Source organism: Heloderma suspectum, chromosome 6, assembly GCF_057233095.1.
Source record: "Heloderma suspectum isolate Gila_16-S chromosome 6, 16-S_ref, whole genome shotgun sequence".
NCBI lineage: Eukaryota > Metazoa > Chordata > Lepidosauria > Squamata > Helodermatidae > Heloderma > Heloderma suspectum.
In genome coordinates, this window is record NC_139463.1 from 102,438,148 (window position 1) to 102,461,108 (window position 22,961).

The 22,961-nt window shown below is 47.4% G+C and overlaps 2 protein-coding genes across 4 annotated transcripts; both read right to left on the reverse strand.

Annotated features, from left to right (window-relative positions):
• Positions 1-1,593: 1,593 nt before the first annotated feature.
• Positions 1,594-8,895, reverse strand: ALDOA (aldolase, fructose-bisphosphate A). Of its 2 annotated transcripts, none has more exons than XM_084805763.1 (9): positions 8,790-8,895; positions 7,670-7,795; positions 7,307-7,518; positions 5,709-5,763; positions 5,432-5,592; positions 3,897-3,980; positions 3,563-3,737; positions 2,628-2,827; positions 1,594-2,035 (listed from the first exon to the last, which is right to left on the reverse strand). In XM_084805763.1, the coding sequence occupies exons 2-9, from the start codon at positions 7,779-7,781 to the stop codon at positions 1,940-1,942; spliced, it is 1,095 nt and encodes a 364-aa protein (XP_084661889.1). In that variant the 5' UTR covers positions 7,782-7,795; positions 8,790-8,895; the 3' UTR covers positions 1,594-1,939. The 2 variants fall into 2 exon arrangements, with proteins under 2 accessions (XP_084661889.1, XP_084661891.1); XM_084805765.1 differs by having other exon boundaries at positions 8,603-8,895.
• A 7,486-nt stretch (positions 8,896-16,381) lies between these two features.
• Positions 16,382-20,630, reverse strand: LOC146342167 (crk-like protein). Of its 2 annotated transcripts, XM_084805769.1 has the most exons (5): positions 20,227-20,630; positions 19,469-19,542; positions 18,713-18,916; positions 18,069-18,524; positions 16,384-17,116 (listed from the first exon to the last, which is right to left on the reverse strand). In XM_084805769.1, exons 2-5 carry the CDS (start codon positions 19,469-19,471, stop codon positions 16,991-16,993), a joined length of 789 nt encoding a protein of 262 aa, XP_084661895.1. In that variant the 5' UTR covers positions 19,472-19,542; positions 20,227-20,630; the 3' UTR covers positions 16,384-16,990. The 2 variants fall into 2 exon arrangements, with proteins under 2 accessions (XP_084661894.1, XP_084661895.1); XM_084805768.1 differs by lacking the exons at positions 19,469-19,542; positions 20,227-20,630 and having other exon boundaries at positions 16,382-17,116; positions 18,713-19,403.
• Positions 20,631-22,961: the final 2,331 nt, after the last annotated feature.

Consider the following 22,961-nt stretch of genomic DNA (forward strand, 5'->3'; position numbering starts at 1 on the left):
TGTGAAAGAGATTCAACACCTCTGCTCTGTGTCACTGCAAACTGGAGTCTCTTCCATGTGGTAAAAAAGCAGCTAAAGAGTGCTGCAAGAGATACCTCAATTTCTTGTAGCTCATTCTCAAAATTCCTGATAAATGCCATATTCCTATCCTACAGGCCTCTAGCCCAGGGGCTGGCAACTCGGTGCCTGCAGGCACCTTAAAAAAGAACAATTTAAAAATTCTTACCTGCAGCTAGGATCACTTCAGAGCAAAATGAGAGCCTCTAGCTGCTGCCATCTTCATTTCCCATGAATGCCTCTGGGCCACACATGGGGCTCAGACATTCTTACGAAATGAAGATGCTGAGTGGCTGATGCTTTCCTCTGCAGAATGCCCAGCCACAAAGAAGAGGGAAAAGATAAAGGGACTCCTTTGACTTCTGTCTGGTAAGCTGGAGGCAGTGAGAGCAGTACAGAGGGGGCTAGGAAGAGTAGCAGTAAGTCAGCTGGTTGGGATGTCAGGGAAACCACCTGGGAGCAATCTGAGGGTTTGGGGAGGCAATCTATTCAAGCCATTATCTGTGCTTGAATGGATGAGAACTGAATGTGTGTGAGAAAGAAAGGATTTGTGGGGGGAGGGGATGTTGGAAGGAACCTAAAGAAGGGTAAGAGTGTGTGCGTGTATGCATGCTGGAGACATGGGAAGTTTGTATGCATGCATGAGGATGGTTGGCTGGGGGAGTGTATGTGTGGTGGAATGAGAGCAAGCATGTATCTATGGGTGGTGAGCTGGTCTGAGAGAAAAAACTGAGGGGAATAAGGCTGGCAGGTGAAAGAGTTTGCCTTCTGTGAAATAGGTTTCTGTTGCTGCTAAACATGGATTCAAAGTAGTTGTTCAGTGTGTTAATGTTCAGATCCCACCTCTGCCTTGTATAGTCTTTTGGGCAGGTTACTTGGCCTCTGTGATTACCCATGCCTCCCCATGGCAGCCATTTTGTGGTGGTACCCAGAACAGTTTGCCAGATGTGCCCATAGGCCAAAAAGCTTGCCTACCCCTGCTCTAGCCAGTCTTTTAGGGGGAGGACCAAGCAGGCAGGTCCTCAAGCCTCCCTGCTATGGCTTATGTCAGTGTTTACCACTATTTTTCTCAAGGTCTTCGGACTGTAGGACTTAGGTTCTTTAAGGGGAAGGATTGTAATTCAAAAGGTCTGTATGTGTTCATGCCTCGAGCATCTCACAGAGGGTCTCACACAGCAAGGTGAGTAAAAACATCTACTCAAGGCCCTGGAGAGCTACTACCAGCTAGAGTTGACAGTAATGGTCAGCAAACTCAGCAAAAGGCAGCATCTTATATGACTTTTGGAAGGGTTTGGAGCCTACAGCATTGTGATGTCTCCTCCTCAGCATAGGGGTGGATGAAGCCTTAACAGCTAAGGCAGGTATAGGAAAGATGTGGTCCTCCAGGTGTAATTGGGTAGCAACTCCCATCATCATCCCTCACCACTGGCTATGCTAGCTAGGACTGATGGGTGTTCACCAACATCTAGAGGGCTAGCCTCCATCACCACCCCAATCCAAGCCTTAAGTTCTTTGGAGGAACAAACAGAGGCACTTGCAATGTTTAAATAGATACTCTTTATTTCTAGAGGTCCGTGAGTCAGTTGTCCCAGCTCCGGAGACATTTTGGTGTTTTGGCCACAGACCAGGAGTGTCGTCGGTCACCAGAAGGAGAAGCTGGACATCACATACAGAGGTATACAAAGGTGGTGGCGGGGTGTAAGTTAGAGAGAGGAACAAGCCAAGACTTCTGTGTTCTTTCCAGGCAAGGCAAAGATTCATACCTTTCCCTTACAAGAGAAGTTGGCAGGAAGGGAAGAGGCGAAGAACAAACAACAAGACACCACAGTAGCTCAGGCACAATGTAACAACGAGAGCAGACAATGCAACCAAGCCTCTGATTTTAATAAGCATGGTTGGATACAAAGAGGGATTCAGATGCAGCTGCTCCACTTTTGCCAGATGAAACGTATTTACCCTGGCAAGCAAGGCTGTTGGCCTAAAAAGGGGAGGGGAAAAGAGTCGGGATTCGTCTCATCTCAAAAGAAAAAAAGGCACATCTCATATTCCCTGCACCCTCCTCCCAAGCTTAATTGATTCACAGAGATCCACAGTACAAATTGGGACCTGGAGTTTTCACCTGCCCTCTCCTAACATGCTGAACTCCTATCCTCTGCCAAGAAAGAGAACCAAGGAGCCTTGGTTACCTCCAAGCCTCTCCCCTAAAACTGTGGCTGACAAGTGCAAAACCTCCTCCCGTTCACTCATCCATCCTCTTTCCCCAAAGGGCTGGAGGAACGGAATCTGGGAACCTTGGCTCCGCATGTCATGTGTGACTTAACACACACATACACAAAATTGTTCTCACTAAAATAATCTTGTCTTTCTGTTTTTCCACTCAGCCAGATTTGTTGTATTTAGTCCTCTTTCTAGTAATAAAAGTCTTATTAAAGACTTCGAGGGCCTCCAGCAGAGTACTGCTTTTTGGGAGCTGCATCACACACTCTCCCTCCCACTCTTCCAATTCCCAGCCCCTTGGCTTTGATCTGCTAAATTCCATGGCTAGGTAGAGAAACCTGGGCAAGACCTACCAAAGCACGCTTGATGTATTCCTCCTGAGCGCTCTTGAGGTTCTCTTTCTTGCCAGCCCAGGCCTTGAGGGCAGAAGCTTGCAGAGCACGGCCAAAGGAGAAGGTCATGGCCCATGGCCTGTGTAGGGGGCACTTGTTGATGGCATTCAGGTTGATGGAGGCCTCTTCCTCACTCTGGCCACCAGACAGGAAGGTGATGCCTGTGACAGAAGACAAAAGTTAGCAGTCTGCAGGAAGAGAAGGGGTGGATTTAAGATCTGAGGAAGGCAGAATTAAGGGGAGTGGAGAGAGGGAGGAGGAGGACATTTCCACTGGAGCAGTGTAGTAGTGGAGAAGATTAGGAACAGAAGTTAAGCTATTCTTGTCTCACCTGAGTCTCCTGAATCACCACCCCAGCCCTTCAGGAATCAGTTCCAGCTAAGTGGGTGGAGTGCAACTTGTGTACAAGGTTTTTAAAGCGGGGGGGGGGAGGCAATGTTCTAAACATAGGAAGCTCTCCAAGCAGTTGGTAGCACCAGGAAACAGCAAGGTTGGAGTAGATTCTTTGATCAGATTTGTACATTATTGCAGCAATATACTAGCCAGCAGCAAAACACTTCCACTTCATAACCCATACCACCCAAGGGTCATGCAGGGGTAGTTTCTAAGTCAGCCTTCCCCCAACCTAGTGCCCTCCAGATGTTTTGGTCTACAACTCCCAGGATTCCTGACCATTGGCCATGCTGGTTGGGGCTGCTGGGACTTGGTCCAAGACATCAGGAGGACACCAGGTTGAGGGAAGGCTGTTCTAAGGTATTGCTGTAATGTAGAAGCCCAGCCACCCATAAGTGATCACTCAGGGCTACCATGTTGCCAAAGAAAAGCACGAGTCTACGAGTTCACATATTTATGTGGGGGCAAGGAGGAAATGGGCACTTCTAGGCCCCTTTTCTTACCAGTCACAGCTGGGGGCACGGTGCGGCGCAGGGCAGTAACCGTTGCCATGGCAATTTCCTCAGCAGAGTATTTCTGGGTGCAGGCGTGGCCAGCTGTCACCATGTTTGGCTTGAGCAGGCTCCCCTCCAGGTAAATGTGGTGGTCGCTCAAGGCCTTGTATACAGCAGCCAGAACCTGTCCAGGGCAGAAGTCAATGCTAGGAAATTGTGTCGAGATCCTACCTTTCCATTCAAACCCTGGAGACAGAAAGCCAGTCCCTCCTGACAGAGATTGCAACCATGTACATTAAGCCCTTCCCCTTTTCAGCAAGACTCCTCCCACCATCTCCCTCACCTTCTCTGTCACATATTGGCAGCGTTTGAGATCGTGGTCACCGTCAGGAAGGATTTCAGGCTCCACAATAGGAACAATCCCATTCTGGGGTTAAAGAGGGACAAAGGGGTGAATGGTTAGAATACAAAATAAATAACAGAGCTAACAATTACCCCTAAAAATTATTTAATTCCTAGTTTATTTTTTAATATTTATTCATTTATATCCCACCTTTTTCCCTCTTGCACGGAACCCAAGGGGGCTTACGTGGTCCTCATCCTCTCCATTTGTATCCTCACAACGACCTGTGAGGTACATTAGCCTGAGAGTCAGTGACTGGCCCAAAGTCACCCAGTGAACTTCATGGCCAAGCGGGAACTAGAATTTGGAACTCCAGAGTCCAGGTCCAACACACTAACCACTACACCTCAAGAAGTTGCAAGAAGAACATTGAACTGAACATCTATAATGATAACTCCTCCAGCTAGATGTGTTTTAAGACAGCCACAAGGCATCCCCACCTGGTGTCTGGGAGCATCACGCAAAGCTCCTGAGTACATCCAGTAGAGGCCGGTGGCTCCAATGTCGGTGGCTCCAATGTCGGTGGGGCTGTGAATCTGCTCCAGGTTTCAGTCAGAACTCTAAAGGGGCTATCCAAGGTGCTCCTTGGATAGCCCCTTTAGAGTTCTGACTGAAACCTGGAGTGGATTTACAGCCCCACCGACATTGGAGCCACCAGCCTCCACTAAGTTCATCTAACTCCTTCCTAGTTCATGTACATTGTGGCTGGAAATTCCATCTGGTGGGGAAACCTTGCAACAGCACGCCTAGCCTACTGAATTACTTGGTGCCCTCTTGCAGTGACACATGGGTACTGCAGCAAAAGAAAACCATCTCCACCCATTGGCAAAAGAAGGACACTCGCTGTCCTTGGGAAATTTCCCAGAGCGGTCTTCTGTGAAGACGACGAAACTTGCCATTTCAACACTACCATCTTGAGACACACTCTCCACAACCAAGCTGTGACACATATTTAAGGAGCTACATAATGCAGAGCCAGACCTTTGCTGTGTACTCTGGCTGGCAGTGCCCCCTACCCCCCAAGCATAGGCCTCTCCCAACTCTGCCACCTGGGACCCTTTAATTGGGGATCGCACCTGAGCTCTTCTGCCTGCAATGCATGTGCTCTTAGGAATGTGGGAACCAGCCTTATAGCAAGTGGGACCACTGATCCATCCAGCTTAGATTCCTGGGCACTGAATGGCAATGGCTCTCCAAGGTTTTGGGCTCTTTCCCAGCCCTACCTAGAGATGCCAGGGATCAAACCTGGGCCTTCTGCATGCAAAGCATGTACCCTACCATGGAACTACAGCCCTTTTCGGCTATTGGGTGGTAGAGAAATGAAATAAATAAATTTTCCATATGGCTCTGTCCTTACACTGTACCCCCAATAAAAGGCTTCCATAGCAACACAGGCAGCCACTGCCATGGATCAGGGAAACAGCCACTATGCCATTAAGTGTCTCCCTGTCCCCCACACCACTTGGCACACCCACCTGCTGGCAGATGCTGGCATAACGAGCGAGCACATTGGCATTCTCCATGATGGCCAGGTGGGACGGGGTGGTTGGAGTGATCTTCAAGACGCAGCGCCACTTAGCAAAGTCGGCACCATCCTTCTTGTACTGGGCACAACGTTCAGACAAGCCATCCAGACCTGCACAGGTAAGAAGCAGTTAAGGACAAAGCAATCTACTGCCCCAAGTGCTACCTAGCTCCGGGTTTCCCTCATTACTTGTGCTCCCCTCAGAACTTCTCCTCCCACACACTCACCCTGGGTGGTGGTCTCTCCATTAGTCCCAGCAAGAGGCACAACACCTTTGTCAACCTGCAGGGAGGAAAAGTAAGAGGAAAGCCTGTCAGACCTATGACAGGTCACATTATTTCCTGAAGCATTTCTCCTCACTGAGCTATACAACAAGTCTCCTATGAAGTCCTTTGTAAGGAATCACTACAAAAATGCTGGCTCTCACTTTTCTGCTGGCATCTTAACTCACTAGGCCACCCAGTCCTGAAAGGTCCTCTGGTTCAGAGACATGATAATTTACTTACCCCCAAGAGGCATGTGTAGTATAGTTGAGATTCCAATCTCTAGCAGTAGTGGGAGTTTGGAAACAGGAGGAAATAGCTCATCCAGATGAAAATATAAAAGCGTTCCAAAACCTCCACCTTCATTTGAATGTCTGCAGCCTCCTTCTGCTTTCCATCTTAAGACTATAACTCAGTCTTCCCCAATCTGGTGTCCTCCAGATGTTTTAGTCTACAACTCCCATAAGCCTCAGCCAACATGGCCAGTGGTCACAAATCCTGGGAGTTCTAGTCCAAAACATCTGGAGGACACCAGGCTGGGGAAGGTGAACTGAATGCAGATTCCATGGCTTGAACATTCGCCACTCCCTCCCCCATTGGTTTTCTTTTGGTAGCTTTGTTTACCATTCTGCTGAATGAAAAGTTCTGGAGAACTTGAAAGCTTACACAGAGACCTGGTTTGCATGATCAAAACAAGCCACCATGGCTTACATGATTGCGTAATCATTGTCCGGAAGTGGCTTGTGGTATCTTCCGAACCCTGGTGACATGGCTTGTTGGAGGGTTACTCTTCCAACAAGCCACACCACCCAGGTTTGGACAACACAATAAGCCACGGCCAAGTGGCGATTATGCAAATCATGCCCAGCACACACTGTGCTCACAACAAGCCACAGTGGCTTGTTTTGATCATGCAAACCAGCCCAGTATGGGCTATCAGTATTGTGACAGCTGAGGTAGCCTAATAAAGGTCTTACTGTGATACCCCCTTAAATTACTTTCCAATTAAGCACGTGAAAAAGTTATGAGCTATGACTGCAACGTTTAGGTGGTTCATTAGGTTGATTAAAAAAAAGCTGTCTGCCCACAATCATGCAAAGAACGGAATCATTTCTGACATAATTACTTGCAAAAATGGCAGGTGTCATATTAGAAGAGGTATTCTTCCCTTCCCAGACAAGAGGGAAGTCTACTAAGATGGTGCCTGTGGTGACCTGTGTAAGCATTATTTACATTTAAGAAGAGTATGGTTTCTCTTCACAATTAATTTATTCGTATGCGAACTGATCACATGAAACCCAACACAGTTCGACTAAGATTTCTTTACGGAACAGATGAGGGAAGGGGAAAAGCCCTTCAATTTTGATCTTCCCAGCGCTCCAAACTAGTTTCGTATGAAGCCCCCTTTTCCTGCCCTGTGTCATCTTTTACAAGGTCATGTAGCTTTCCTGAACATGTATCACAAGAATACAGGCCCATTTCTCAGGCAAGGCATATGGTGGCAACCTACAGAAGGGGCTCCCACGCTACAGATCTCAAGATTCATCACACATGCCAGTTACCTTGATGCCAACAACGCCGCCCTTATCCTTAATGACTTGGGTGAACTGGCGGCCATCATCAGCCTTCTGGTACATGGTCTCGTGGAAGAGAATAACTCCACCAATGCAAGGGTTGACGCGGTCATCTGCGGTGAACAGCAGCTGCCTGTAGAAGCGACGGTTCTCTTCAGTGTTCTCAGCGCCAATGGACTGGAGGCGCTTGGCAATGCTGCCTAGGAGGCAGACAAGGGGATAAAGCAGATGGGTGTCAATTGTGAAATCGAGACACAAGACACCCAGCCCTTTTACAATTCTAATGCCTTGTCCTTTCATCCCCTCACCCTCCCTCTCCAGCACCTCTTAATCTGTGCCAGCATTTCTTACCGGTGGATTCATCAGCAGCAAGGATGCCTTTGCCAGTGGCCACAATGCGGTGGGCAATCTCTGCCAACTCCTTCTTCTGCTCAGGGGTCAAGGCTGGGTATTGGTGAGGCATCTTGAATGACTAAACTGGAGAAGGCAGGGAATGGTCAATAGGCTGGCACCATGGTCCCCTAGCACCCGTTACTTGTCTCCCAGATTCTGCCTGTTCCTGTGTGCTTGGCAGCCTGCAGGAGACACTCATGCCAGAGCCACAGGTTTGACGTCTGTACAGACTGGCAGGCGGTGGGTGGGTGGGTGGGTGGCAGGGGGGGAGAAGAGGAGAACTTAACAGTTCTTCCCCTCCCCGTTGCCACAGAGATCAAAGGATTCCTGCAAAGCTCAACAGGGATCCCCCAATGCAATGCTTGAGCAGCCTTCCTGGACCTGGAACTCAATGCATCTGGAGTTGTATTCTGACACATCTGGAAGGTGCCAAGTTGGGTAAGGCTGGGCCAGAGAGAGTGTAGGTATATTTTTAAAGCATTCTCCAGCACGTGGCAAATTACCAGAAACCAAGTCAAGGACGTTTCAAGGACAGAGGAAATAGCCTTTTATCCCAAACCGGCCGTCACCCCAACGTCCCCGATACCAGCCCGCCTCACCCGTGATGCTTCAGATTCTCCCATCACCACATACCTTTCCCAATAGAACAAAGAAAATTAGGCAAATAGCAGAAAACTGGGAAGGGGGGGGTGTAGCAGTGTGGAATTTTTACGATAAGGTACTATAAACCTCTTCCTTCCAGTTAGAATATAAGTCCGGTCCCCCTCTTCCCCCTGCGCAACAGTTGCGGATTAAGCTTTGCCACGTGACTTCATCTGCTGCTCCCCTCCCCCACCCGGAGGGCTTTCTCCTCTCTTCACAGCTAAGCATGCCGTACTGTCTCCATCTTACCTGTCTATCTGAAAACCAGATTCCTGCATTTTAAAAAAAAGGGAAGGTGTGTGTGGGGGAGAAACTAACTGCTTCCCCAATCGCCCCTGGAAACATTCTTCGTTTTTCTCTTTTATCCCTCCCCCGCGCCACACACCGTGCTCACACACGCTTCCTAATCTCTAAATCAAGATGGATGGCTCTTTACCTCGGGGAAAAGTCTGCAGCAGCGGACGAGAGCCTGGGCTGCGCGGGAGCGAAGTGAGGAGCTCGAATCGAACGCTCAGAGCTCCAGCGCCCCAGAATCGAACGTCACGCAGCTCAGCCAGGCGGAACAGGGTGTGAGATTGACTCACTGAAGGGGGGGGGGAGGAGACTTAAAGGGCCCGAGCCCTCCCCGAAATATCGGGGAGGTATTTATTTAAATAGAAGGAAACGAAGCGCGACGTGGAGGGTCAATTGTTCGCCTCCGCTGAGTCAGGCATGGAAAGCTAGAGATGTAATTCACGCCGCCGGGCCGGTGGCTGTGTAATAAACGTTAAGGTTGCAAAATCCTGTGCACGTTTACACAGGGCTAAGATCGCCCAGATCTGGTTTCGTACTTGCAATAATAATTAACACGTATTAGAACCTCCTTTCGCTTAGATGCATCCAATGAAACTAGTGTAGAGAAATCCACTTTTTAACCACCTTGTTTATTATCAGATGCGCAGTTAAAGAATACGAAGGGATAAATAATTGTCATTCCCCTCTTCCTAAGGAAGCCAGGAGGTTTCTCAAATGCATGTGTTGGGGTGAGGGGGTTGGCAAATAAGCCAAATTAGCGTGTCTCCACAGGACTTTTCCCTTTACATCCCCTCCCAGACTCCAGTTTCAGCATTGACCTTTCAAGGGGACACTTGATCCCCTTCCTCCAACTCTGTCCTTTTCTGAAGGACACACTGCTATTTCTGGATCCCTCCAGCCCATGAGTGTTGAGGCATAGCTGCAAAAAAAGAGACTGGGCTGGGCATAGGGAGGTGATGGAGAGAGAAAGCGGTGTGGGAACGATAAGATGGAACTGGTGGCATGGAGAAACTAGGGTGCCTGCCATGCCTCAGAGAGGCTGCCAGTCTAAGGGCATTTACAGGGAAGATGGCTCTATCTCAAATCACTCCAGAGCAAACGGCTTCACGCAGCGCATAAACTGTGGAATCCGCTGCCACGAGATGTAGTGGCAACTTGGACCGCTTTAAGAGGGGATTGGACTAATTCATGGAGAAGGCTATCTGTGGCGACTGGTCACAGTGGCTACATATTGCCTCCAGTATCAGAGTCTGTATGCCTCTCAATACCACTTGCTGGGAAACATGAACAGGAGATGCAGTTGCACTCATGTCCTGCTAGTGAGCTTCCCGTGATGGGCTCTGCGCAAACAGAACGCAGGACTAGGTAGGCCTTTGGTCTGATTCAGCAGGGCTTTTCTATGTTACAGATCAGATTGATAGACAATTAGAAGCAAGGGCTGATGGAGGAGATTCTGAATTGCCTGCAAAAGTGGCAGGGCCTCATGCAGCTAGGTGGAATCAGTGGCTTATCAACATGGAGGCTGCAGGGTTTTTCTTTTTTTTAATAAGCCCAGGTGCCCAGTTCTATAGTTGTGTCCCCACAAACAATTTCGTACATACACCATGTGCTCTTAAACATTGGGGCAAATATGCTGCAGACAGCTAGCTGCTAATGCTGAGAACCTAGGACCAGGGAAGGAAGGAGGGAGAGTCTCAGTAGTGACTCAAAACCTTGACACTTAACCCATCCAGCTGTCTAATTATAATAAGAGAATATCATCGGAACCCCTTTGAATCCTGTCCAGAGCCTAACCTGAGTCAGGGTTTCTTCCCGGGAACTTGTCTTCACTCTACTCTGGTCTTTGACGTAATATGTTAAGAACAGCATATTTGAGCATCCACAGAATGCCTTTCATCAAGGTGAAACTAGCTTGAGCCCCATCCATTCCCTGTTTAGAAGCTAAGAGCACTCTGGAACCAATTCTCCTTGCAGCCAAGGGAGCAGAATAACGTAAGGTGCAACTCACCCACATTGCAACGACACTGCAATAGGTTTGTTTGTTTTTAGTTCTAAAAGGGAACATTTCCACACACTGTGACTGGGTATTTACAGAGTAGGGGATCTAAACTCTCATAGATTAATTAATTAGCCTGGAGTAAAGCTTGTAAATTTATGCATCCCTAGATGTGTTGTGGGGTGGAGTGGATATTAGCATTGAGGGACATCTGTCAGACTAGGCTAGCAGGGGGTGACTGACTGCCATTTTGTACTGAGCAGGGCTATTAGATGGAGCAGCAAATGGTGCAGGGAGTAACAGAAAGATGTACCAACCCAGGTGGGGTTATGTAACACCTCAACGCCTGGGAGGTGAGAGGCAGCTGCTGTTTGATTTACGACAGGAGAGAAAAGGGCAGACACTTGTGGGGTCAGTGTAACATGGGAATGCAACACCCCCCTCCCCTTTGCCTTAGCTTCCCAAGCCCTCTCCAGAACCTTCTTGGTAGCCTAGCCCAGGTTTGAATCCAAACTGGGCTTCTCTTGGGATGAATACGGTAATAGCTGAGTCACTGGTCTTTGTGTGCAGGGAAGCACGTAGCAAGGGAAGCCTTCTTTCTCCCCTCTGCCCCCCCCCCCCCCAGCAGGATAGGCTGCCTGGGGGATGCCCTGCCAAAAACCCCAGCTAAAAGGGCAGAAAGGTCACAATCAGTCTTGCATTCCTAGTCCTCATCCAACGACACCCCCTGCACACCACACCCTTCCACTACTGATGCACACCCCTTAATCTTGCCATATTTTCCCTGTTCTCAGCACCACCACCACCCCACTTCTAGTAAAGTTGCCACTTCTTCCTATCCCATTTGTCCTTAATTTCTGCAGGACAGGCAACCATTCAACAGGTAAAGCTCTTCCCCACCACACTATCACCTCTTAGATTTTGGCATATCAGGCAGTTGTTCAACAGATAATGCTTTCCCTGCCACTCTATCACTAAATAAATAAATTTTCAGATTTCTGCATAGCAGGCACTTGTTAAAAGATATAGGTGGGAGTGGGTGCAGGTGCAGCTAGGCTATTTGTTCCACCTCTTCAGGGCCTGCAAGAGTAGCTTCCTTCTCCTGACCACAATTATATCCCACCCTTCCTAAAGTTCCTGCCTAGCAGTATTTCAGCCACTCTTAAACAATCATGCAGTCAAACACCTGCACTCCCCCCAATGCTAAGAATTATGAGAGCCCCAAATAAGGAAGGGGAGAGTAGACAGGGTCCAAGTTGCCACCTTTTTATTGGTAAGGCTCCCATGTCTTTTTCCATTGCTTATAATGCAGAACTGTAGGAGACAGAGCCCCCCCCCTCCACTGCCGCCCACTTCCCAAAGAAAGTGTTGCCAACATTTCTGCATAGCAGGCAACTGCTGAAGGTCCAGGAAGACTTCCATGTTCTCTCCCCCACCTCACCCCTAGCAACAAGCCTTGTGGCAGATTTATTGTAGCAGAAGCTTTCTTGGACTAAAATCCAACTAATCAGATGCATGAAATGGAATTTAGTCCATGAAAACCTGTAATACAGTCAATCTGTTAGATTTTAAAGATGGCATGAAACTCGGTTGTTTTAGCTGCAACAGACCAAGGGCACAATCCTATGCATGTTTAGACAGAAAGCAGTCCTACAACACCCAGCATTTCCTAGCCAGCATGCATAGGATGGCCCCCGGAATAACACAGCTACCTCTCTAGAAGTGGTTACCCCAAAAGAGCCAGGTAGCGGGAGAAGAGCAACCAAAACAAGAAGCTGGCATGCTCCAAGTCCCTGCACAGAACTACTTCTGATTATCACAATACAACGAAGTACACAAAAGCAAAGCAGACCCTCCATTAAGCATCAGCAGTGATCTAGTAAACAGTACACAGCAAGGATGTGGTCTCTGATCAGAGCAGCCTTCCTCAACCTGGTGCCCTTCAGATGCATTGTACTACAACTCCCATCATACCCGTAAGGGGAATTGTAGTACCATGCATCTGAAAGGCACCAGGTTCAGGAAGGGTGATCCAGAGGCTCTCTGGCACAAGTTAAAGAGAGCTTTCATCTTCAGTCTGGAACATCTTTAGTCTGGAAATGTTAGCATTCACTGTAGCTTTTACACTTGAGCTACAGATACAGGGAAAACAAGAGCAATTCAAAGATGCACTTGTAAAAACTGTTTTACACAGACAAGACAGAGATGGAAGGGAATTAAGGAGGAGTCATAGAATCATAGAATAGTAGGGTTGGGAGGGGCCCTCAAGGCCATCGAGTCCAGCCCCCTGCTCAGTGCAGGAATCCAAGTCAGAGCATCCCTGACAGATGGCTGTCCAGCCTCGTCTTGAACGCCTCCAGTGTGGGAGAGCCCACCACCTCCCCAGGCCATTGGTTCCATTGTCGTATGGCTCTAACAGTCAGGAAGTTTTTCCTGATGTTCAGCCGGAATCTGGCTTCCTGTCACTTGAGCCCATTATTCCGTGTCCTGCACTCTGGGAGTAAAAAAGAACAAAAAACTTAAGCTGTAATGGAGGCCCAGGCAACGCAAGGCTATACGCTTGATGACCACTGGTTACTAGACAAAATATGGGATAGTACAACACACCCAGACCTAGAGAGGACAGATGGGGCAACCGCTAGTGACAAAGGAAGGATTGAGACAGACACAGCTGTGCTCCAGATACAAGGAGATTGAGTGAACAGTACTTCCTCAAAGAATCAGCAGCTGTGCAAGACTTTTGCAAGTCCTTACAGCAGTCAAAGGAGGAAACAGCTGTGGTAGATGATATAAGGGAGGGGCAGGTTCTTCCCTCTGGTCCTACATGGAGTGGAAAAAAAAAGGCGGATAGGTAGAACTGGACATTTATCAAATAGCTAGTAAGAGCACAATCCTTAGCATGTTTAGACAGAAAAAATGTCCTACAGTTCTCAGCGTTCCCCAGCCAGTCATGCTGGCTGGGGAATGCAGGGAATTGTAGGACTTTTTTTTCTGTCTAAACAGACTAAGGATTGCACCCGAAAGGAATAATAAACAGGGGAGGGAGAAAAATGGGAGAAAGACCATCTAATATTTAATGCCCCAATATTATGGTTTCTTAGAGCAGCCAGTAGACTTTTAAAAAGGGAAAAGATCAGACATTTCTTTCAAAAGGGCTGGAATCCAGTGTCCATTTTTGAATATGTTCAAAATCTAAATTGGACTTCAAAATAAAGACACTTTTATTTTATCTATTAAAAAAAAACCCTCAAATGCCTCACAATTTCTGCCAATAATATGTCCCATCCACAGACAGGCAGCTTCTCACACAATGTCACCCCAATAGGACCCCCAATATCCATGGCAATCTCTCTGCCTCTCCTTGCCGCTCCCCAGTTTATTAGCTTGAAACCTGCCAGTCCTATGCTGGTTTCCATCTCTCCCCAGCTCATACGACCCCCCCAAGCTGGAGATGCCTCTTGCCAGCCTCTTCTCCCCATCTCCCTTGACACCCCTCCCCATTTCCATCCTTTCTTCCATCACCTCCCCACATACCGTGGGTGTAGCGGGGGGGCTCTGGCAGGACACAACAGCTCCGGAGGGCTCTGGGTGACTGGCAGAGGCAAAGCCAGAGACGGGGCTATAAAAAGGGGGGCCTCGTGGGCGGGACAGGCAGTGCTAACCTTCTCTCCGACCCCTGGCCTTTTGCAGGGCAGGCTAAATTTAGGCCTTGGGGTCTAGGAATGTGAAACACGAGGCTCTTGACATTCCCTGCAGAGCAAGGAACAGATAGAGTCACAGGGCAAAGGGCTGACAGACCTGTGAATCAACTCTCCCCAGAGTGGCTGCCTCCCAACCAACAGTCCTCCCCACTACCACACACACTATCCCTACATCTGCCAACATCCTTCATTTTTTCCACCCATAATTTGTCCCTGCCCTATGTCTGTAGCCTAAATGCTTTGGGGTTACCCGTATGATGCCCCTCTGCCTCAATCCACAAGTTATCCATCCTCCCCAGCACCCCCCCACCACCACCACATAAGAAGCCTAAATAAAGTGACTTCCACTCCCACCCTCCATCTTGCATGAAGGCCCTCGACTCTTTTTCTCCCAATACTGGCAACTTAAGCTTCCATTTGATTTCCATTTTTGCCCCTAGCCCAGGACCTCAAGTCTCCCAGTGCCACCTGCTGTCCCCCAGGAGGAACTGCAACTCCACACCAAAGAGCCTGTGGTTGGAAGAGTCAGACAGTGAAATGCTCTTTTTTTGTAAATTAATGGTGTTGGTGGACCAACTGAGCTTCACAAGGAACAGGTTCTGGCTATTATGGTCAGAGTGGTGGTGATGGGGAAGCTTGAAGACTACCCTGCCACAGTGAAATTACATGAACATGGCAGGCTCTCACCTAGTCCATAAATCTCAGCTAACACTAATTAGAACTCGAAACCTCTTGTACATTCTCTGTCTCTCTCACTCTCTCACACTCACACACACAAAATTATTATTCTTTTTGAGAGAGGAGGAAATAGTGGCACCAATTATAAAGGAGCTGAGTGGTTTCTAGCAGGCCTCTCACTACCATGAGGTAGACAGGATCACATCCTCCCATGTTTGTCAGATGAAAACAGGAATGTTCATTTTACATTATATAAGCAGCGCCTCAGGGTGAGGCACAGAGCACATGTTGACAGGAACAAGACATTTCCTTGCGGGAGCATGAAATTAGCCACTGCAACATATTTGGAATTGCAACCCAGTCTTGCATGGAATGACTGAAAGAGGTGGGTGAGTTTATCCTGGATAAGGAGACATAGGATAGCTCTCTTCGAATATATGAAGGGCTACCACATTTAGGAGTAGGACCAGCTTTGTTCCCTCTTGCTCCAGGGGCAGGACTAGAACCATGGCTAGAAATGCAGGCAAGAGGACTTTGGCTAAACATTAGGAGAAACATCCTAACAGTAACAGCAGGTTGATAGTGGAATGGAATTCCTTGGGAGGTGGTTGTTTCTCCATTGCTGGAGGTATTTAAGCAAAGACCGGATGGCTTCCTGACAGGGAGGCTGCAGCTGCATCCTGCATTGTGGATCCTGTATCGAGCCAGAGGGTTGGACTAGATGATTCCCAAGGTCCCTTCTAACTCAAATTCTATGATTCTAGCATTCCTCTGTCACATAGAAAGAATACTGTGTGTTTAGACATCTATAGACATGTGGGTTAAGATGTGTGCGTGCTCACATAGGTTTTGAAAAGGTAACATGGCTACCCACATTATAGGTTAAAAATTTTCCACCATCTTCTCAAACACCCTTGCATAGATGTCTTTTCCTAAAATTATGAATATCCCAATGATGTTCGTTGAGAAGGTACCAAAAATGGGAAAGCCAGGACCCTTATCAAAAAGAGGCATCAAGTTGGGTGATAGGCTCCAGTAAATCTGAATATAAACTCAGTCAAGGAAAAGATACCATACCTAGTAAGCAGGAACTGTTGGTATGCATGGGAAGTTAAACTGTGATCCTCACAAAATGCAAGATCATGGATGAAATAAGACAAACGTGGAAACCAAGATGCCCCAAACAGCACATGTGATTTTTGCTGCAGTCTCCTCCTGTCTACAGCAATAGGCTGACAGCCAGTTCACCATGGCAACATTCAAGGCCTGGGTTGTGATGCTGGTTACCACAGCAACACTGCCACTCTTTTCCCATATTCACCCTTTAGCAGGCCCCTCCCCAGAAGGAGTAAATATCAGCTAGGAATAATCAGCAGGAAACTTTAATTAACAAGGCGGTTCGGAACAGACAACAAATGGTGAAGGGTTCCTATTAGTAGTTGGGGTGGGTGGGCAATTCCCACCATCCCGTCAAAGCCAAGCACTGCCCCCGGCCTCACGTGAACAGGGCCAAATGGGGGGGGGGAGAATACACAAGGGTAAGGGGCCAAAAATCAAAGCTCAGAGCTTCTGGGGTCACCAGATGCAGAGTAGTGAGTTTCTAGAGCACATAATCAGAGGCAAAAGCCACAGGGCTGAAGGATTGATGTTCTTCAGGAGCTAATATGAACAAGCCCATAAAAGCCCAGAGTTTATAGGGTCAACTAGCACAGAATTTAAGAACAGCAAGTCAAGGAGAAATGTTCATATAGTCAAGGAGTTCAAGGTGGTAGAAGAGGTCCATATCCAAGGATCTGAAAATATCAATGAACTGGATGATCAATAACGCCCAACCAGGCAGGTCAAAATTCAAGGTTCATGTTAGGAAGTACAACGTTCAAAACAACCAGAAGCTCACAGGTGTGGGTCAGAGTTCAGGGGTCATGGCCCATTTAGGGAAAGTCAAAGTTCAAAGGTTACATCAAATGCTCAACTGGCTTCTTCAGAGTCCAGGACCTTGACATGGGTGAAGGGGAAGTGGCCGCAGCGCCCATTCAGCTCCCCTTCCCATTGGCCGTTGACATTCATCTTGGTGACAGCAATGAGGTCACCCACCTGTAGAGCATCATGGGACATAAAAGGGTTCAGAAAGGAAAAGATCATAGATTTATTTTTCTACCCACACACACCTGAGCAGCCAGCTCCTCCTTAACCTATCTGCCCCCATATAATCCCCTCTTCTGAAAAAACAAACCACAGAACCGTCTGTAGCTTCTCATCTTCCCTTAACTGCCATTTGGAATGAGGAACAGGATCAAAGCCTCTATGTATTGAATCAAAATGTGCCGAGTTTTATCACCCCTGTCAAGTAATTGGATGGCTGGGAATGACAGAATCCAAGCACCTATAATTTTCAAAACATTCTAGAGAATAGCTGGATATCGGGAATGGGGTCTAGTGGGAGTGTGAATGGACTTCGGCACCCCCCACATACCCAAAAACATCTCCCTTAATGCCCCAAATGCTGTGTATTCCCCCGCTTCACCTGCACCACTCAAGCTGCTCCACACCTATTCAACATTTTGTTAGACAAGTCTCCAAATGGAGCTATGCTAGTCACATATTTTATTCTAATTAATTTGTAACACTTATTCTGATCATGGGATTCTGATTATTCTGATTATTATTAATAACATTAATAACATTATTAAAAACATTAATATTATTTATTATTCTGATTATTCTGATCACAGGATTTTTGTCTAGGGGTGGGAGGTGTGATCACCAGTCCAGGATATCTCCATGAAAAAAGGGACATTGCCCAGTATTAATCTACAGCAGCTTTCCCTGACCTGCTGCTCTCCAGATGTGTTGGCTTGAAACTGCAATGGCCATGCTGGCTGGGAACGATGGATGTTGCAGTCCAGCACATCTGGAGAGCACCAGGCTGGGGATGGGTGGTCTATAGATGCATGGCTATTGGGCATACTTCCCCCACTCCCCACAATAACCGGACATTTGTTTGCTTTCTGCACCCTCCCTCAATAAGGATTATCCCACAACTTGCCTCAAAGGCTAGTGCTGTCTTGTCACTGGCGCCAGGCACCCTTCGTTGCACTGCTCTCGCTATTACCGGAGCGTGGCGAGGGGCACCATGGCTGCTGGGGTGAGCGTAGGGACAGGGCTGGACATACGGCACAGGTATCATGCCCACACGCCCATCAGCGCGCTGGGCAGTCCACCACTGCTCTTCAGGCTTGGCTAACACCCTCAGCGGCTCCCCTTTGCTGAAGGGGAGGTCTTCCTGGTCACGGCCAACGAAGTCGTAAAGGGCACGGACCCATTCACCAGCAGGAGGTGGCTGGGCAGAGGCTGGGGCCACCACCCGACCCACAGGGGCTACCAGAGTGGTAGTGTCCAGGTAGTGGAGGCGGTAGAAATCTAGAAGAGCAGGGAAGCCATCAAACTCATGCTCCCCAATCCGTAGACGCCCAGGGAGGCTGTTTATGATGTAGTGAGAAACCTGGAAGAGACAGAAGGGCAAAGAAGGAGGTGGCCATCACACCATGACCCTCAACAGACACACATCCAAAATCCTAACTCCAATGTGCCATCAGGCCTCCACTATCTTGGGGTCTTCAGTTCCTCCAACATAGTCCCTCTAACCCTATGTAACTTTTTCTTACAAAGACACTGAAGCTCAGAACTCACCTTGGAGTTCTCACTGACGGAGAGTACGTAGTCACCAGGGCATGTGGTACTATCCCGTACCAGAAAGGTTCCATGGCGGTGGCCCTGGAGGCAGGCAGCTGCTTCTTGCCGGCTCAGAGCCCCCATATACCACTCATGGGCATCCCCAAAAGCTGACATGGCTTGGGGGAGCATCGGAGGGTGGAAGAACCCACCACCCACTTTCTAAATATTATTCCCAAGAAAAATGGTACAGTTGCCTTAGAGTTTGAGGGCACCTTGTTAAAAGGAAGTTACTCTATTGAATGTTTATGTTGTAGTCTTGTTTAGCAGCTATTGCTTCCTTCAAATTTAGTGTGACCTTCAAACAATCCAGACGTGCTCCCGCACCACAAGTGAATTAGGTTCTTCCTTATGTAACTCCACCCCAGGATCTCTTACTTCATAGATCCACCCTAAGATCTTACAACCCCAAGTCATCCAAATGTACCAAATGATATCCCTTGAGAGCATCCACTCCTCACCCCACAAAACACACACATACACACAAATATAATGAAAGAAGTGTCTCAGGAATGCAAATAAAGCTTCTACAATCTCCTATCAAATGTTTAAAATTATTGGGATGTCACGAAGCATTATGTAGATCTCTAGCTGCAATATAAGGAGGGTATACTTCCAAGAATTACAGCTCACATTTCCCTGAATAATCTATCCTTCTAAAGTTTAATAGCTACTTAAAGACAGATTCTAACAAATAACATCAACATACAATACCATCAAATCTGTGATATATATCTTCAGGGAAACAAATATTGTACTTTTTAAAGTCCTCCGGTATCAGAAAGCCCCTACAAATTAAGAGGGTACATTTGGTGAATCAAATATGCCACACAAACCCTCTGTTGTTCCCCCCACCCCAAAGGTAACAAGTAGTATGTTATGATTGTATCCCCTCAAGCTTGCAGTTCCTCCACAGAATAATCAGCACCTCAAAAAATGTACTAGGATGCTGTAGTTTTAAAGTCAAGGTTTGGGTGAGCTAAAACCTAATCTTTTTCAGATTAGCATGGTTCATCCCCTCAAAATGAATAGGACAGCTTTCTAAAGAATTATAACCCCATCATATGAAAGAATTCTTATTCCGACGTAGCGTTTTAACCCACAGAATTCATCAAGGGGATCTCAGCCTGATCCACTCAGTCATCAACCTCTGTCTCCAACTAAATGGTCACCCTCTGGACAAAGTTACTGCACCCCAATTAGAGCCTCCTTCCTCAAGGCTAATAAGGGACATTCCCCAATCCCCCCACAGACACAAGACATTTACTAGCAATCTGCCCCTACCAGCCCGTGTTGCAGAGGTATAATAAACACACCCCAGAAAAAGTCAATCTCCCAAAATTATGGAGCACCTCAAAATTGTGACCTCTAACCTCCCAAACCTTTCTGCCTACCACCCCATCAGGAGCTCTAGGCAAACAAAACCCCTATAATAAAGCAACCCATCTCCCCCATCGCATATCCACGCATACCCTCTAGTCCTCTCCGGTATTCCCTTGGAAGGAGCACCCCAATACTGCATTGCAGCCCCTTTAAGCTCTTCAAAGCACTTTGGAAAAGCCCCCCCCCAGACACACCCCAAATCAGCTGTGCACCCTACAAATGCTCTTCAGCATACCACCCTGCCATAGCGCCACAATAAAGCCCCGTTTCCCTCGTCTGCACATGTCTTCCCTCTGTGTCTCCTCTTGTCCCTGGGAACTCAACAGTCCTGGTTTCCAGCTCCCCCTACTGCAACCTATTAAAACCCCACTCCCTCCCTGGAGGACCCAGTCATCCTAGCTCCTATTTCTCCGGCTCGAGCCCATTAGAACCCAGGAGTTCTGGCTAGCAGCCTCCCCCACCCCTTCCGTGCCCGAAACCGCTGCCCGCAATCCTGATTGCAGCTACAGAAGGGTTGATGGGAAAGTGACGCACCCCCGCCCCCTTTAAGCCGTGGAAGGATGGCCATCTTGAGGCTTGGCAAAGCTGGCTGCGAAGCCACCGTGAAGGGAAGGCAACCATCTTGGCTGTGGGAATGCGCCCCAGTTCCAAGATGGAGACTTGTGTGTGGCTGCGAGAGACGCGTTAGTTCTTCTGTGGTGGTGAATTTGGCTGTAGCACTCCCTCTTTTGTTATTAATTTGATTGTCATAAGCTTTTGGTAAAGGAGAATAATAATGAGATGACCAGTTGATTAGCAGTTATTGAATGTGATTAACAGATGCTTGGTGGTATATCCAGAGCGACACATATTTTGAATCTGCCATTAGACCACTCTAGTAATTACAAATATTACTCTATTAATTACAAATGCCCTTCCATAGGGCATGGACATGTTTGTTATTTGCATATGCTAAGCTATTAACCTACTCAGCCTTGTTTAGAGGCATAAAGCACAATCCTATGCATGTTTAGACAGAAAAAAGGCCTACAGTTCCTAGAATGCCCTAGCCAGCATCTGTGTAAACATGCATAGCATTGCACCCTTATTGCTCTAAGGTCCAGACATGGCCAGTTAAGATTACTACTTTATTTTTGGTAGCTAGCCTTTTTCCTGTAACCTTTAACAACTCTCATCTGAAGCCATAGCTAAAGATGAGTATGAAAACCACTGTGCTAGGATAACCTTCCTCACAAGGTTGTAGTTTCTAAAATACCAGTCAAAACTTTTCAGAGGCTAAGTCCAGCCCTGTTTTATTCCATACTAGCCATTAGCCATAATATACATGCCAAAATACAAACCATAATGTGACTTATGACAAAACTCGGCTTACAGAATGTTACAACATGCATGTGGTAAGGGAAGCAAAATTAGTTGCCATTAAAGTTTCAGAGGCTGAAAGACCGATGGAGAAAAATTACCTGTTACTCTGCATATTAATTTTTGTATTCATCTCAAAGGAAGTACAGCTGGGTTTTTGTTGTTTTGCAATTCTAGAGCCAAAGGTTAAGCTCTTGGACTGAATCTCTGGCGAAAACCCATATAAACTACCCAACATGTTTCAGTGCTACATCTATAACTTTATTTAGGAGGGTGGATAGCAAATTGGAAAAATAAGAAATGAGGCTATATTTGCATATTTATAACAACATTTATACATTGTTTAAAGAAAAAAAGGCATAGATTTAATGTCAGTTTGACTCCTGTTGGCATTAATTAGATATTTTACCTACTTTGATTTTTTAAAAATGTGGTAAACTGGTAGCAGCTACCCTGGGAGGTGCCACTGTGAAAGATGGTTAGTTTATTAGGGTTTTTTGTGCATGAAGTCATCCAAAGGCTTAGTCTGAGAACAAGTGTTTATGTACCTATATCACAGCTGCAATCCTATCCAGCTAGCACAGTTTCCCTATCGACCCTATTCCCTGGTCTGTGCATAGCCCCTTCATGCTTGGGTTTGTGCATGGCCCCTTAACGCTTGGGTTGTCCATTACCCTCCATATTTGCCCAGAGCTGTTTTTGTTCTATCCCCACTCCTGTGGAACATATGGGTCTAATTTGCACAGCACTTTAAAGATACAGTTGCTCAGATTCATCATTAATTGGACACCACAGTTAATGCAGTTCCATTAGTAGAGGCATCCAGAGCACTGTCTGGTCCAGTTTATTGGATGAGTTTCAGTTATTGAGGCCTGTGGATGCAGACAAGGTGCTTGGCCAAGTCAGGTCGACCACCTGTGTGCTCGACCCTTGCCCTTCATGGCTTATTACATCAAACAAGGAGGGGATGTCTGGCTGGGTCTAGGAGGTTGTAAATTCCTCCTTGAGAGAGGGAATGGTGCTGGTGGTAATTAAGCCACTTCTGAAAAAGTCTAACCTGGACCCAGCTGGCATTAACAACTATAGGCAGGTGGGCAACATCCCCTTCCTAGGCAAATTGCTTGAGTGGGTGGTTGCAGGACAATTCCAGACACCCTTGAATGAAACTGATTATTTAGATCCATTTCAATTGGGCTTCAGGCCTGGCTTTGGAAGAGAAACTGCCCTGTGGGATGACCTCTGCCAGGAGAGGGACAGGGGGAGTGCAACCCTGTTGATTCTCCTGGACCTCTCAGCGGCTTTCGATACCATCGACCATGGTTTCCTTCTGGATAGGTTGTCTGGGTTAGGAGTTGGAGGCACTGCACTGCAATGGTTCTGCTCCTGCTTGGATGGCTGACTCCAGAAGGTAGTGTTGGGGGATTATTGCTCTGTGCCTTGGCAATTATGCCATGGGGTTCCACAG

What these genes read in the sequence shown, in the direction of transcription:
- ALDOA (XM_084805763.1), bottom strand. Translation starts at nt 7,781, where the DNA reads ATGCCTCACCAATACCCAGCCTTGACCCCTGAGCAGAAGAAGGAGTTG. An exon ending in TGGAGAGACCACCACCCAGG is followed by an intron (nt 5,593 to 5,708) that starts GTGAGTGTGTGG and finishes TTACCTGTGCAG; the next exon opens with GTCTGGATGGCTTGTCTGAA. An exon ending in CGTGCCCCCAGCTGTGACTG is followed by an intron (nt 2,828 to 3,562) that starts GTAAGAAAAGGG and finishes CTTCTGTCACAG; the next exon opens with GCATCACCTTCCTGTCTGGT.
- LOC146342167 (XM_084805769.1), bottom strand. An exon ending in CCGTCAGTGAGAACTCCAAG is followed by an intron (nt 18,525 to 18,712) that starts GTGAGTTCTGAG and finishes TGTCTCTTCCAG; the next exon opens with GTTTCTCACTACATCATAAA. An exon ending in AGACAGCACTAGCCTTTGAG is followed by an intron (nt 17,117 to 18,068) that starts GCAAGTTGTGGG and finishes GATGCTCTACAG; the next exon opens with GTGGGTGACCTCATTGCTGT.